Source organism: Dermacentor andersoni, chromosome 10, assembly GCF_023375885.2.
Source record: "Dermacentor andersoni chromosome 10, qqDerAnde1_hic_scaffold, whole genome shotgun sequence".
NCBI lineage: Eukaryota > Metazoa > Arthropoda > Arachnida > Ixodida > Ixodidae > Dermacentor > Dermacentor andersoni.
Window position 1 is genome coordinate 107,306,792 of NC_092823.1, and position 15,907 is coordinate 107,322,698.

The 15,907-nt window shown below is 47.1% G+C and overlaps 1 protein-coding gene across 3 annotated transcripts in view; it reads left to right on the forward strand.

Annotated features, from left to right (window-relative positions):
* Positions 1 to 15,907, forward strand: part of Hn (phenylalanine hydroxylase) — a 117,904-nt gene that overhangs the window by 55,594 nt on the left and 46,403 nt on the right. For all 3 annotated transcript variants that reach the window (XM_072284977.1, XM_072284976.1, XM_055077763.1), the window contains exons 4-6: positions 2,689 to 2,783; positions 6,261 to 6,328; positions 15,013 to 15,063. In XM_072284977.1, the coding sequence (XP_072141078.1) occupies positions 2,689 to 2,783; positions 6,261 to 6,328; positions 15,013 to 15,063 (214 nt within the window). The remainder of the gene's footprint in view (positions 1 to 2,688; positions 2,784 to 6,260; positions 6,329 to 15,012; positions 15,064 to 15,907) is intronic.

Sequence of the window (15,907 nt, forward strand, 5' to 3'; positions counted from 1 at the left end):
CTGAAAGGTCTTGAAGGAAGCTCAAAAAGTTTGTAATTAAGATGTTGAACTTAAAGTTGCCCTCATTGCAACATAGGTACGCGGAAGAAACATGCCGAGTACCAGAACACGCATGGAGGCTCTTCAAGATGACGTATTTGAACAGCGCCAACGCGCATTTGGCTCCGTAGACGTACAGGTGTAGTATTTCATTTCCGGACATTCGGGGATGAGTGCGATACACTCTTATTCTCTTTCCATATCGGTTACAGCAAGTGGAACATATCCTAAGGGCATATTCATGTGGTTGTTTCTAGGCAATTTCTTTTAAAGCTCTTTGGTTATTTCAGAGCGCCCGCACCACTTCGCAGGTCACATAAAGGAACAACTATGCGTTCCTGTTAACATAACCGGGCTACATTGATGATAAAGAATCCAGGTTTTCCATAGCATGCACGGTAGTGGTAATACATATAATACATGTTGGTAATACATATTTAAAGCTGTTTGGCGTGACGTTTGTAGCCCTTCCACAGCGCATTCCACCGACCACCCAGATACCGCCTAAACTGGAGCGTAATCGTCGTGTTTTAAAACGTTACTTTACTCGGCCCTCCACCTTGACTCCAGGAAATCAAGCGTAGCACCAACCTTGGTCATAAATGGTCACCGCTAGCCATTCAGGCTCCATGACAGTTCTTGTAAAGCTTGGTGTCTTTTTCAATCGAGGGATGGCGCTGTGTTGAAATCATCGGAGTAGAGAACGGGCTTCGAGTCGAGAATCGTTTGAGAATATGGGAGTGAAACAAATGTCCTTGAGCGTCGGTTCTTCCCTAGGTGAAGCTTTTTGTCAATTTGCTTAATTTCTGTCCACTAAGTGAGTTGAACATCTTATCTCGTCCCACGTACGTTAGTAATTAAGTGAAACGTATTTCCAAGACCGTTCCAAGCAAGATTAAAAGTTGAGGTGCCACCAAATCTGGACGAGTATAGTATATTGTAATGAACGGTGTTTGTCAGAGATAGCCATTAAAGTTGTGACAAATTCATTAATCACCAACTTCTGCTCGCAGACGTCCATTATATATCTTCATACTGATGTTAAAATACAAGAGATGTTCTAAACCTTCCGCTTCGGACTACTTCAATGCAGAAGCACCTGCAGGAACTAGAAGGTCGAATGCCGCGTATTTTGTTTTTTCTCAGGAAGCTGAAGCTGCTCATTTGTTTAAGCTCTTTTGATATAATTGAGGCTGATGATGATACCAGGCTGTTGTTGTTGTTGATGATGATGATGATGATGATGTAATTCAGCGCGCCGTACAGAAACAAGGTAAGTTTGCCACGCTTATTGCCATTGTCATTGCAACAAATATTCGTTTTCCTTTGAAAACTGCGGCTCCTTTTGACTGAAGCGACAGTCAGAACTGCGGCGTATTTTTGTCATCATTTCAGAGACTGGTACCCCTAGCAACACGATGACATCTTCCTAGCTAGCGTAAAAAGCTGCTAATTAAAACAAAATTACCGAGAAAACCCAACAAAATACAGAGATGCTTGAGTAATGAAGTATCTTCTCTCGTGGCTAGGCATCCAACCGGATGCGCATTTTAGGTAAAATCACATTTCTTGTGGATGCTCGGATAGCATTAAGATTTTCAGTCCTTTTGAAACAGTCCATTGGTTTAGTTTTCTAGAACAAGCTAATTGCACTTTTGCCCTTCATGTCACACAGCTGGCAAGGGCCGTCATTCGCGAATAAATGAAGCAATTTTGATCATTCGCGAGACGTCACTGTGTTATTTTCCCGTTGACTTGGTCAGTGACCGCAGTTTCATCATCACCATGTTACCGGACCAGACGAACTTTTGTCGAACTCTTGACTACAATTTTGATGATTGTGTTGTTACCCAACATTGCACTATTACAGTGTAGGCTGTTTTAGAAAGTTAGCGGCAGGCACTGTAGATAGAGACGCCTGAGAAGAAAATTTCATATTCGTGTTGTAACTCCAAACTTCCTTTCGCGCTAGGAAAAGGCGCTTGTCAAATTTAAACTCCATCCTTGGAAACCCATGCCTATAGTTATTATGTAGTCATACTGTGCAGAAGTATAATCAGGCCGCAAAATCTGGTTCGCTAACCGATCTAAACTTCTTCCACAAATTACGACGTACTTCGAGTAAATAAGTAAAAATTAAACATTTTTCTCCGTGGCACTGCTAACTCCAATGAAAGAAATGCTATAATGGAAAGATAATAATTTTCGCATGTTTTAGCAGCTCTCCAGAATCCCAGAGTAAATAATGTTGATTTATCGTACAGTAAATGATGTCGCGTTGTTCTAACGCAAAAAAAAAATTGAAAGCCTTATCTAAAGCACAGGCTCAGGTTGGTTATTCGATGCTGCCATTACGAGGAAGAAAAAAAAATCAGTGAAGACTTAGCGGTAAATGTGATAGACTTTTTTTTTTGTGCGGAACTGCACGGGCTTCGGCGGCTTCGCCGTTCTCGTGCGGAAGTTGTCTGGTTCGTGGCTACTGTGTGGTAACCGGACATTGATAAAAAAGATACCGCTTTAGAATATACTAATCTTGTCAGGTGGCCAGAAAACTCGCTTCGTATACTTTCAAATAAAGATCGAATACCTTATGAAATTTTCAGTGCTATCAGTGCCCGCAACCATAATTTTGTTCCTCTGATCTCGCAGACGCTGTGCCCTGGTTCCCGAGGAGAATCAAGGACCTAGACATTTTTGCCAACCACATTCTCAGCTACGGATCTGAACTCGACTCGGATCACCCGGTGAGTGGTGATGCACTTGTTCTACAAGTATAACAGTATGACACTTGTCCTGCTATCTTTATATTTTTAGAGCGCAGCTCTCATGCACCCGTTCCAGCGTCGAACGTCGGCGTTGTCCCTCTAAACCGAACACAGCGAAAGATCATAGCGAAGGCGGAGCGCAGATGGAGATTAAAGTCAGCAATAGAGAAGACAGCATGTTGCAGAAAGCGGAGGAGCAGGGTATGGCGAAAGCGTGAAAAGAAAACCATAGTAGCGCGCACGGCGGGCTTTGCGGCGATGATCGCTACGATATGGCGCCAGAGTAGCGCGAGTCGTCTGTATTTAAGCAAAGTGCTGCATGAGGGGAGGTCTGTCTGCGGCAGCTGCTTTAAATCCCACCCACGCGTCACCCATGTGCTGCTTCTCGTGATCTCTCGATTAGCGAGGGAGCCCTGCCACACTTCGCTCCGTTTACGACGCGCCGCACGACACAGATTGTCCACGCACGCCGACATATCACAAAACGAAAACACGTACAGAGCTGAGCTCAAATTCCGCATTAGTGAGTACCGTATTCGTCGGTGAATTTTCTCGTACCGCTAGCCTGTTCTGCTTACGCTACGCGATACAGCGCTATTAAATAAGAAGAGGGAGTAATTGCTTTAGGCGAAATAGTGGCTAGCAACTCTGCGTCATAGAGCTAACTTCGTGGGCCACTATTCTGCTCAAATGAAAAGTGCCATCATCAATTTACATTTGCCAACGATATCCGCATATACTTTTGAACATCATGCACTCCTTTATTTAAAATAGCAGAGTTTCACGTAAATTGGAGCGTAAATTGGAACGCCTGCTGTCGTGATAGCGCGCCAGGTGTTGCGTGAGGTAACAGGACATCGCCGCGACGCCACATCACCCTCACTCTTGCTCTGGGAAGCCGCCGCGCGGTCCGTATCTTTCTCTTTCTCACTCTCTCACCCACTGGGCTCTGCTGCTGCGCACGCCAGCCCGCCTTGATGGCCGCTGCTGCTTGCTCGGTCTCTCGTCCCGCAGGACGTCTTTGATGCGCGATGTTGGCACTGCAGGCTGCTCCTCCTGGTGCCTGCTGGCCCTAGCAGCACGCACCACTAAGGTACATTACTCGCCGCGCAAAGCTCGAAGGGCTGCTCAGGCGTGTTCAATTGGACATAAATGCTTTCGCATTCGCAACTCATAAGAAATGCTTAGGTGTCCTCGGAATTTTTTTTGTCTATTTTGACCGGCGTGGCTTTGTTAATTTCTTGAAGCTTGCCAAGTTCGGTCTTTGACTCCTTTATAATACGACGCCATCAATCTTCACCGATTCGAAAATAAGCCTAAGCAGAGGTTGTCAAGGTCCACTAATGACTTCTTTGCGAGCAGCTGCGGGAACTTCAAGATGGAGCAGTCACCCACATTTCGTTCTTGCGTCTTTTCTGGCTCTTCGAACGGTAAAGAGTGGCTTTTGGTGTCACAGAATTGTAATTTGATAGTGCTTCTAAAATTATTATTCTGTTTAGCGTTAGCTGAGATCGCTGCTATCGTAGACGTCTCAGCCAGGTCGCATCCCCTGGATTAGATGAAGAGGCTGGCACTGTAATTGCAAGAGCCACTGTAGAGGGGCGTTTGCCAACTTACCGAGATTTCTCTATTCAACTTTATGATTACTTTCTTGGGAGCTCATGTTCTGTTTGTGAAATTGAAGTTCAGCAGTAGTGGAGTGACACCAATTCATTACGAAAGCTTTCTTTACTTACCACCAGTTTCAAAATATACATGTACGTCCTAAATGTGAAATGCACCGAGGTTTGAGATACGCTAATCATCACTGTGAAATCTCGAAAATGTCTATCTGTGTAATATATCTAGTCTCTCTACTTGGATATCCAGATGTTGAGATATAAATATTATAAGATAGTTGAGCGAGGAAACAGACGTGATTTGGCAATTAAGCTAAAACGCTCCGAAGGTACAGTGAATTGGTGCAACAAATCTAAAAAAATACAAGAAGCCAGCCGAATACGCTCACAGAACATGGCTGATCATCATCATCGATTACAAAGTAACAAGTGGTTTAAGTGAAAGCAGCTTTGTTCCGAAGGTGTAGCTCTCCTCATTGCCCCACACGCCGCACCTAAACACGTCGTGACTTCTTAAGGATGACAGCTTGATGCGCTATAACATCCATGTTGCAGCATTTAATGGTGAGCACGATGACACAGTCTGGTATTCGTCTTTCCAACGCACGCCTAAGTGGAAGCTGCGCGCAGCGTCCATGTGGAATCAATTCCTCAGCCCGAATGGCAGAGCGCGGTTAAGAAGAAGCTGTAGTTCAGGGGCTCCAACCTGAATACTTGAAAACGGAGAAATTCTTTTTCTGGGCAATCACTGCACCAAATTTGGCGAGGTTTGTTGCATTTACCAGGAAAATTAAAACCTAGTGTTTTTAAACCACCTTTTATTTCTGCAAACACTGTCTTAGGGAAAATCGTTGACAACGGCAAATTTGAAAGCAAAATGTTATGTTAGGTTATGAATATAGATATCGAAATTCTGTAAACTGCACCATATATTACATCAAAAACGGAAAAATTTCATGTACTATGCACGGCTTTAAAGGCTACCACCACTAGTTCATGAGTAGGACCTCTCCAAGAGCCTCCTCAGCACTGTAAGAACGTTACGTAAGCCGTAACTTCATACAACCAATTTGTACGCATTACCTGCTCTAACGAATGCAATTCACAGATCTGCGATACGTGTTTTGGTGCAGAGTTGCGGATTGGCAAACTTTGAGCTTGTTTGCTCCTATAAGGTTGCCTGTCCAGATATCGCTAAATTTGATATCATTATCAGAATTAGAGGTTCCTCTCAGTAACAAACTTCCGTAACAAACGTGTTCAATGAACAGGGGAATTCTCAGAAAAAACACAAAAGACCGTGTTCGTTTGCATCAGAAGTTAATCACTATAATTACGTGGGTGCTAATCTGACATTCGAGAGCCGTCTTTGACGTAAACTAATGGCTGCTCGTAACGAAGCGAAGTTTCTTTTGTTCTTTCTTTATAGGCCTTAATGAGTCTCGGCAAAAGTACGAAATGGTGCAATGGCTCGCAAGCCAGTGACTACGTATGCACCTATACATGCGTTAATTGTAGCAAACCTAGTTACCACAGTCCCCCTGTTCAACCGCTTAGAGCGCTAGACCACTTAGTCCCGGTGCTCGTTCGCATCTGCAGCCTCGTTAATACGTCGTAAGAACTACCAATGGTACGGTATGCCTAACCACGGGTAACAACTACGCTTGGTGCTCGAACTAACTTGGTTGTATCTTACTGGCATCCACAATAATTACTCAGAGTTACTCGATGATCAAGGAAGATTACTTGCGCTTGCTGCAGCTATTATACGGTTACGTTTATTTCCATTTTTCCACGCTCTCTACGGCGCCCTCTTCTCTACACCTTCCTCGCCAAGGGATTCACGGACGAGACGTACCGAAAACGACGCAAGTACTTCGCCGACATCGCCTACTCGTACAAACAGTAAGATCGCTTTTTTTGTTTTATTAACGGACCCATTTATTGAGATTATTGCTCATGACGAATATTGAAGCTTTGCGGCTTCATACGAAACAAAAGGGATTTCAGTCTCATCGACAAAAAAATATATGTTTCTATTTCCGAAACTTCCGCGCAACTTTCACATGCTGCGGGTATCTTCCGAGTTCTTTCATTTGTGGCCAGCTATTTTAAAGCTAAGCTTTCTTTTCGATTCCTCCCAGACTCCCTTGACCTTGCGTTCTGCTGCTTTCTCACAGAAGAGCTCACACGCAAAGTAGCCACTGTCATCTTCACTCTTCTACAGGCGCCCTGGCTACTGGCTTTGTTTTCTACGGAATTACGGAGCGACAAAACCAATGATATCTAAATATTCTGGCCGACAAAAATATAGGCCATCGAGAGCCCGATTTCTCAAATAAAGCAAACCTTTATAAGTCTACCTTCCTATGGTTTGTGGCTTGGCGCATCTTCTTCCGCGTCACCGAGTAAATTTCGCCATCCCCAGAACTGACCCGCGCGAGCTGGCGCGTGGACCTCCGTAACTGCAGTGTCACAGCAAATGGGAGCCAGCCCGGACAACGCATAATGCGTGATCGCATGGGTCACGTGGAGGGGTCTCCGCTTCTTACAGCCTTCCCAAGAGGGAAAGAGATAAGTAGAACGCAGGGAGGTTAACCAGAATAACGTCCGGTTGGCTACCCTACATCGGGGGAATGGGAAAGGGGGAAAACAAAGATAACAGGGAGAGAGAGGAGGGAAGGAAAGAAGGAAATTGCGGTGAGTTCGCTGACGTGTGTGGCCTTACAGAAATTTCATTAATAGTCACAGATGGTCGCACAAGCCCGTCGTCTTTAAGAAGCACAAAAGTGCCTTCACCGCTTTATGGGCCGACGGGCGATGGGGGCGGTGTTCCAGCAGCACCTGCACAGAAAGCGGCCGATTGTCCAGTTTTTGAAAAGCTTTGGCAAGTTCTTGTCTCTCAGGGGTGTATCGTGGACAGTGGCACAGCAGGTGGTAGATGTTTTCTTCCGTGCCGCAGACCTCGCATGCTCCACTGTCAGTCACTCCAATTAAATGTAGAGTATGCCTTTGTGAAGGCAACTCCCAACCAAAGGCGACAGAGAAGCGTAGCTTCACGTCGAGGAAGTCCGAGTGGAGGTCGGAGTTGCAGGGAGGGGTTTAGTCGATGCAGTCGTGTAAGTCGTAAGTTTGGCGAGTTCCACTCGGTCAGTGTGAGACTGCGTGCCAGGTGTCGAAGCCGCCTTGCGGCGTCTGTCCTCGAAAACGGGATTGGAACGCTGTGCTCTTCATGATGTGCTGCGCGAGCAGCGTTATCGGCGGAATCGTAGCCACTGATTCCACAATGGCCAGGTACCCATTGAAAAACGACCTCGTGACCTTTTTGTTGGACATGATCGTAAAGTTTCGCGATTTCGTATGTCAATTCGTCATGGCATCCGTGTCGGAGAACTGACTGCGTGCACTGTAATGCCGGTTTTGAATCACAGAACACAGCCCATTTTCTAGCTCTTTCAGATTCAATGAATTCCAGTGCTCGACGCAGGGCCGTTAGTTCTGCCGCCGTTGAGGTCGTGACATGCGATGTCTTGAAGCGCAGTGTCATTCCTCGCGTTGGTATCACCACGGCACCACCGGAACTGCACGACGTAGTCGATCCATCGGTATAGATGTGCACGTGGTTGATGTACTTTTCATGCAAAAGAAGTAAGCTCAACTGTTTTAGAGCAGGGGCCGGGAGATCTGTCTTCTTATGTAGTCCTGGAATCATTAGATGTACTTGTGGACGGCTCAAACACTGCGGAGGAAACGCTGGCTTTGCCGCAGGTGCGTACCCTGAAGTAAACGACGCACGATGTGCACTGACAATGCCGCTAAATGTCGAGCAGGGCCTTGCAGAAGTGAGGCTCGCCAAGTGGTGGGAAGGGGTCCTAGCATAATGCCCGAGATGCATACGCATTGTCTCAACGGTAATGTGCGTCGTGATTGGGTAATCCTGCACAAGGGCAACGGTTTCAGCCGTTGATGCACTGCGTGGTAAGCCAAGACATATCTTAAGTGCCTGGGCTTGAATACTCCGTATCGTACGCAGGTTAGTCTTGCAGGTGTTGGATATTGCAGGCAGGCTGTATCGTAGGAATCCAACGAACAACGCCATGTACAGCTGTAACATAGCGTGTACAGATACTCCCCAACTTTTTCCTGCAAGGAACCTGAACAGGTGACAGATAGCAGTCAGCCGTTTTTTCACGTAATTCACGGGCGGAGTCCAAGATAGGTCTCTGTCAATACGACTCCCAAGAACCTGTGACTTCTGCTGTATGGTATAAGTAGCCCGTTAATAGATACGCCGTAAGCAGACATTCGCTTCCTCGTGAATGCCACGATGGCGCACTTCCCGCATGAAATTTCAAGTCCTTGTTCACGAAGGTAGCAAGATGTCATTGTGGCAGCCTTCTGAAGCCGAGCGCGAAGCTGAAGTCGTGTCACACCTGATGCCCAAATGCAGATGTCGTCCGCATAGATGGAAAGTCGTATGGTGCTTGGCAGGTTGTCAACTAATCCACAGAGGGTGAAATTGAAAAGAGTCGGGCTAAGCACTCCGCCTTGAGGGACTCCTCGGCTACCGTAATGCTCGGATGTCGGGCCATTTTCTGTGTCTACATAGAATGGTCTCCTCCGTAAGTAGCTGCACACCCACATATACACCTTACCACCAAGTCCGACGGCTTCTAACGTGCTAAGGATGGCTTCATGGGTGACATTATCATAAGCCCCTTTAACGTCTAGAAACAGAGCAGCAGATAGTCGCTTACAGGACTTTTGGTGTTGCACAAATGTTATCAAGTCAACAACGTTGTCTGTTGACGAACGGCCACGTCTGAATCCGGCCATAGCATCTGGGTAGATTTCATAGTACTCTAAGTACCATTCCAGACGTGTTAAAATCATTCTTTCCATTGTTTTTTCCGACACAGCTGGCAAGTGCTATCGGACGGTACGAGGAAATGTCCAAAGGCGACTTGCCAGCTTTCAGAAGTGGAATGAGGCGAGTTGACTTCAATTCTTGCGGAACCGTACCCGTCTGCCAGGAGTCGTTGTACAGGAGCAAGAGTGCCTTCCGAGCTTGGTCTCCTAGCTTACACAAGGCACGGTATGTAATGCCGTCAGGTCCTGGCGCTGAAGAACGCCTGCACAAAGCCAGCGCAGCTTCTAGTTCTTCCATAGAAAAAGGGCATTCCATGCGGGGATCGCGTGAGAATGGTGGGTGGTCGAGCGTTCCCGTACCCGTTCCATCGGAATTTGCTTCTCCAGCAATCTTTCTGCAGAAAGATTAAGCGACATCAATATCTCTACATTGTAGATGGAGTGCCAGAGATTTAAACGGGTGGCGCTGACCAAAGGTTGTGCGAAGGCCACGAACAGTCCTCCATAGAAGCGAAAAAGGTTTTGGCGGATCCAGGGACTCGCAAAAGGATACCCATTGTCGCGAAGCCAGCTTGTTCATGTGACGCTGTATTTTCTTTTGTGTTCGTCAGGCCAATCTCAAATCATAATTGGACTTCGTGCGTCTATATCTCCGCTCCGCACGACGGCGAATTGCTCGCAGTTTCGCTAGTTCGATGTCGAAATCGGTGCGGGAAGAACTCATCGAAATCAAATGCGTGGTTGTTTGTATGGCATCCTTTATCGCGCCCTGTAGGTTATAGGAGGTGCCGTCACGACAACAGTCTTCCATTATTATTTTGTATTTAGGCCAATCGGTACACTGGACGGTTCTGGAGGACTTGGAGCTAGTCAAACCTTTGATCTTCAAATAGGTTGGGATGTGGTCGCTACCCCGCGTTTCTAAATCCGAAAACCAGTGCACTCTTCTAGAAAGCGAGCGTGAAACGAAGGTAAGTTCCAAGCAGCTACTATACACTGATCCACGCAGATAAGTAGCGCTTCCATCGTTTGACAGGCAAAATTCGAGTTCATAGGCAAAGGACACCAACGTTCTGCCTCTAGAGTTCACTTTGGAGCTTCCCCATAGGTAATGGTGGGCGTTAAAGTCACCAGTGAGGACCCACGGCTGTGGAGTCTATGTCAAAATTCCCCGTAAGCGCTAACAATCTAGACGGCTTGTTGGAGATAAATGGGCTCCAAGAATTGTGAACGTGAGCTTTTTGTTCTTCACTGTTAAGCAAACGTATAACGTATTGATTTGCTTCGTCCGGAGGCACTGGGTGATGTACATAAGTCAAGTCACGGCGTATAAACACAACGTCCTTGCTGCACTCTCCATGGGTAGAGGACATAAAGCACTCATACCCGGACAGTCTGATGGGAGCTGACAGGTTGGGCTCGCAAATCACGATAATGGGGAATTGGTGCGTGAATACAAACTGTCTGAAGTCGGACATGCGTGACTTAAGCCCTCTGGCATTCCACTGAAAGACAGATGCATTCTTGACCTCCTCTTGAAACGACGGCAATTCTCGGACCGTGGTTTTACCCTAGAGCCGCAAGCACCGGACTCAGGGTGTCCAGCACCTGCAGTGCGCTCTGTGCCGACGGGGTTTTCATGATGCTCAGTAGAATGCGCATTGCGTCCATAAGTGACTTCAGCATCACTATGACTTGGCGACCCTCAGTCGTCATCGCATCCTCGGTTCGTGAGGTCATTGAGGGCGGCGCAATTTGGTGTGACTCCGATGCAGGTTGTGCTCGTGGAAGTGTTGGCCACTCTTCTGGAGGTGCGAATCTTGCCCCTTTCTTCGTTTTCGCATTGTCTGTCTTTGTGAAAGTCGGCGTTGATACGGTAGCCGCTTTGCCGGAAGATGGAGTATATCTTTCAGTAGATGCAACTCTTCGTGATGCTCTTCGATGGCGATGTCGTCGTCGCCTGAGAGTAGCGCCAGCCTCTCTGTGTGTTGAATGGTCCCGTACCATACGTTTGAGCACTGCTCACTCGTTCCTTACCCGCGGGCAATCATTGGATGAGGCCTCATGAGTACCATGGCAGTTAGGGCACTTCAACACAGTTGCGCGGCAGGCATCTGCTGAATGAGATTCAGCGCACCGTGGGCACACGAGGTTATTCCTACAGACGCCTTTTACGTGTCCCATCTTGCAGCATTTGCAGCATTGCAGGGGCTTCGATACGTATGGGCGGACTGGATGGTGGACGTGGCCAACTTTGTCGTGTGAGGGGAGGCTGTCTCCATCAAACCACAGCTTCAGGCAACGGGTGTTGCCAAGTCTTGTGATGTGCGTGATAAGAGTGCCTTCTGTAGTTGGCTTTATTAATTAGGTAAGTCGTCGGTTGGTATAGAAACATCGACATCATAAATGACGCCGACATTGCCATTGCGGCCTGTAGGTATCATGGATCGCACTTGTACTTTGTCGATCTCCGTTACGTGCCGTAGGCTTTGCAGTGCACTACGGTGTAGAACATCTACTGCTAGGACATTCTTCCGTGCGTTTATTCTCACGTCCTTTATCTCGTTTGGCGCAATTCCCTCAAGAAACGCAGAAAGGACTTGCCTGTTTAGGAGTCGCAGGTTCGACACTGCGTCTACAGGTATGAAGAGCATGGTGTACGGCCAGCGCTGTGGTGTTGTCTTCACGGTGGAGACACTTGGCGACGATGACCTCCGTAGCAGTCTTCTTTTTGTGGTTCGGCTCATGACAAGTGTGAAATCGTCGTCCGACGAGTCGACGCTGTCCGAGTACAACTCGGTTGCCTCGTTGTCCGTGTCACTTGACGCATTTCCACGTTTCCTGGACGCGACACCACGTGATGGCTTGACACCAGGGAGGTCTTCGAGGGCTTCTTCATCCATTGCCGCAACAAGAGAGCGGCGGCTCCAAGAGTTCGGAAATAAACAAAGCGAGACAAAGGTACAAGCGTTCTATGATAGAAACACTTCCAGCCTTCCCAAGAAGGCAGGTACTTGCTGTGGTGCAAAACGCTGCGCAGAATCCAATCAGCTGCATGGCATTTCTTCGGCCGCTTCGCGAAAACTTCGCTTCTCGGCTTCCGACATGTGGGCTGGATCTGCGAAATAGCTTATTGATTTAGTCAGTACTGCCGGTGGCCTTTTAGCGGCACAGAAGGGTGGGCGATTGATCTAAAAAAATTCATACGATACACATTTTTTTGAATGGGCTTTCCGTCTGGCGCGGCCGCTGTAGTTGCCAACACAACACAAATCGCGGCGGATGGAGTTGCGGATCACGCAGACGCCGGCTGCGATGTCAAGGAATTTCCGGCAACGTACAGAGTGGTGCTTGGCCACTATAAGAAAGAACGAAGAAAATATCCACAACCCCACGGGTGCCTAGACAGGTCCCAGGCGGTCGACCTGAGACGGCTGCAGACGGGCACTTTCACCCAGCCCTACCACCTGCACCGCCTGTGGCCCGCGCTGCACCCGTCGCCTGGCTGCCCGTGGTGCGAGCACGAACGGGCCGATATGTCCCATGTGCTTTGGGAATGCCAACGCCATGAGGAAGAAGGACAAGGAGGAAGGAAGAAGACAACATCAGGACCCTCTGAAGCGGGGCGCCTCAGTAAGAGATGGCAAGCCACCCTCCTGAGCGAGGCACCCGAAGACCAGGAGTGGGCCGTCCAGCGGGCCAGGGCCGTTGCCGAGGATCTCGAAAAATTTTTCTCGGGCGATGGACCCCTGGCAGCCTAGCCCCGGGCGCCAACATTAAATAACCGTTGGACAAATAAAGTTTATTCCTATCCTAAATGGGCTTTCTGCGTTACAGCAGAGAGCTGAAGTAAAAGAAAACACAAATAAAGAGATAGCACAAACGAGAGCTTGCCGAGGCAATAACTACACGCCAACACAAATCACTAAAACGTTAAGAAGCCTTTCGCGGCATTTCTAAAAGCATCGCGCTCAGGTGTGCTTCAGGAGAGCAACAAGTGTAACTGCAAACAAAAACAAATAATACATTACACTGAGCACAGCAGTTCTGCGAGAGAAGTTAATGAGATTTACGTACAGCCGCCCACCCCGTTGCAGCCTTGCAGATATAAGGCACTAACTTGGTAAACCACATATATAGTTTCTCCCCTGAGGGATTTCTTTACGTCTGCAAAGCTAATATTAGCAATAGTTCCGTGCCTAACTCGGGCACCACGGCATAGATCCGCGAGCTAACAAGGACTGCATGACCCTATCCTTGAGCAAAAAAAAAAAAAAAAAAAGCAAGGCGTCTTCAGTACAGGAGACGCCAGCTTCGCGCCTGGCAAATACCAGGACGAACCAGAAGCTCTTTGCCGCTATCTTTTTTTTCAACCAAATTACGGCTGCAAATGCGAAGTCAGCATATCCGTTCCCAGCTGTGAACCTTCCTTGTAGAGGCCAGTCTTTATTTGCCGGTAGCTTCGCAGCACGGCGCTCTTGTCAGTAGTTGTTCAAGATGGCGGTTCTGCTTCACACGTCCACGGTGTACGAGCAACGAAGTGCGATTCGTTTTTTTTTACGGAGCAGGGTACCAATGCCTATCGAAATTCGCATGGTAAGGCAGCCCACGTAGGGGGAACAGTGTCTCACTTGGAGAAATGTGAGGTGGTGGTCTTGTTACGAGTACGCCGAAGGACACGAAGACGTGCATGACGACTGGACATGCATGACAGTCAGCCGGATGAATCCTGCCGCAGGCGCATCTCAAATTTAGTGCTGCGATGGAACGAATGTTTGAACCGGTGTGGGGACTGTGTGGAAAAATAGTGTCTGCTACATAGAATAGTACGTTATATTTGTAATTACCTGTTTGTACCTTATTTCGGTTAATAAAGAATAGAGGCGAATACTTTCTGATTCGCCCTCGTAATATTTGAGATGCTAATATTATTTTTGACCTCGCAGCTCAAGTTCATTCATTAAGTTCATTGAGAACCGCATTTTCTGCACATAACTGCCTTACGTCAGTGGTTTCCAAAAAGTCTGCAGAGATACTTGCAAATCCCCCGTTCTAATTAATTACCTGCAGAACGCAAAACATTGCTACAGAAAGCTCGCCTGTATCCAAGCCGCTGCTTCTAAAGGGGCCCTGACTTTTCTGAATTAATCAAGATATTTTGCCGATGGCTAATCACGCAAAGTGTGTGGAAACGGAGCTAAAGTCATTGTTGTATTCATTCAGTATATCGTAGAATAGATATAAGTGTGAGTGCACACGTATTTACACTGCCCGAAGCGTTAAGCTTCAAGAATATACTGGGGAAAGTACTACAAAAATAAATTAAGAAATAAAAACGCCTCGCTCGTCCGCACACCCGTTCATCTATTTATTTGCTCATTCCATACTCGATCTCGCGCCAAATAGGGGACGATAACTAAGTGTGATATCATAATCTGGTGCGACATAAGTTCCCCCACTAAGTGGAACACACCTCTATAAATGATACACTTGGTAGAACGTACGTGTAAAAAGATTGTCAGTGCATGTTTCCACCATCCAAAGCATGATGTACTCCGCAATGGTGACCCCCAACTCATTCTCGCTACACGCACAGTGTCTTTCAGTTCAACGATTCCGAGATCCATCCCACGTTGTATATGACCCTACCCACAGGCAACATGTCAGTGAAATCCCGTGTTTAACTGTTGTTGCTATATTATTCATTCGTTGCGTTTCAGTGGACAGCCCATACCAAGAGTGGAATACACGGAAGAGGAAACAAAAACATGGTAAGTCAGCGCTCACGAAAAGTTATTCTTGCTGTTCGCGGCCAAGCGCGAAATGTCATCGAAAGAATAAATAAACAAGGCCCTGCAGCTTGCATAGCGTATGTACAGCGTGAAATATGTCGGAGTCTCTCGGACAGAAAGGTAGCGTTGCTTCACGCTTATATACGAAAAATGAAAACACCCGGAATGTGCATCACTTGGAAATTTTCCCGAAGATGATGATCACACTCACTAGGTACACATCTCAGCAGCCCGCAAGATGTTGGAAAGCTTACTAAGCAAGTATATATATCAGGAATGACGACCTCGTAAATGACGTGCACTTCTTTGTATGTGCATACTTCCTGTCACATATAAGCCGCGCAGTGAAGTTCACTAAGCGAACAGCAGGCTCTCGACAAAAAAATATTTATGGAGCTAGTTAACAATGCACAGGCGGGGAGGTACTCAGAAGGTGAAAATACCAAGGTAACTCATGCGACGTTTTTATCAAGCTTATTTGCGCTTCCCTTCCCTCTGAAATGCTTAGGGTCACGGCGCTCGTGCTTGATACGTGTCTCCTCATATTTTCGCCTACTTGCTAATTTCACAAAAAGCAAGCCAGTTTTCTTTCTCTCACTTTTTTTTAGGCAGCACGCGGCTATTGTTCCCAATTTCGAAAGCTTAATCCTTTCATTTTCAAAAAGTCTTTCATTTTCCTTTCAAGAGCTCGCCCTGCGATAGCCTGACAATAGAGCTACGAAAGAGCTATGCAGTTCCGATGTTAAGTACAAATACACATTACACAGCCCGACCGGATGTCATTACTTTCCACGGAGCAAGCATTGTTAACTATGTAAAGGCA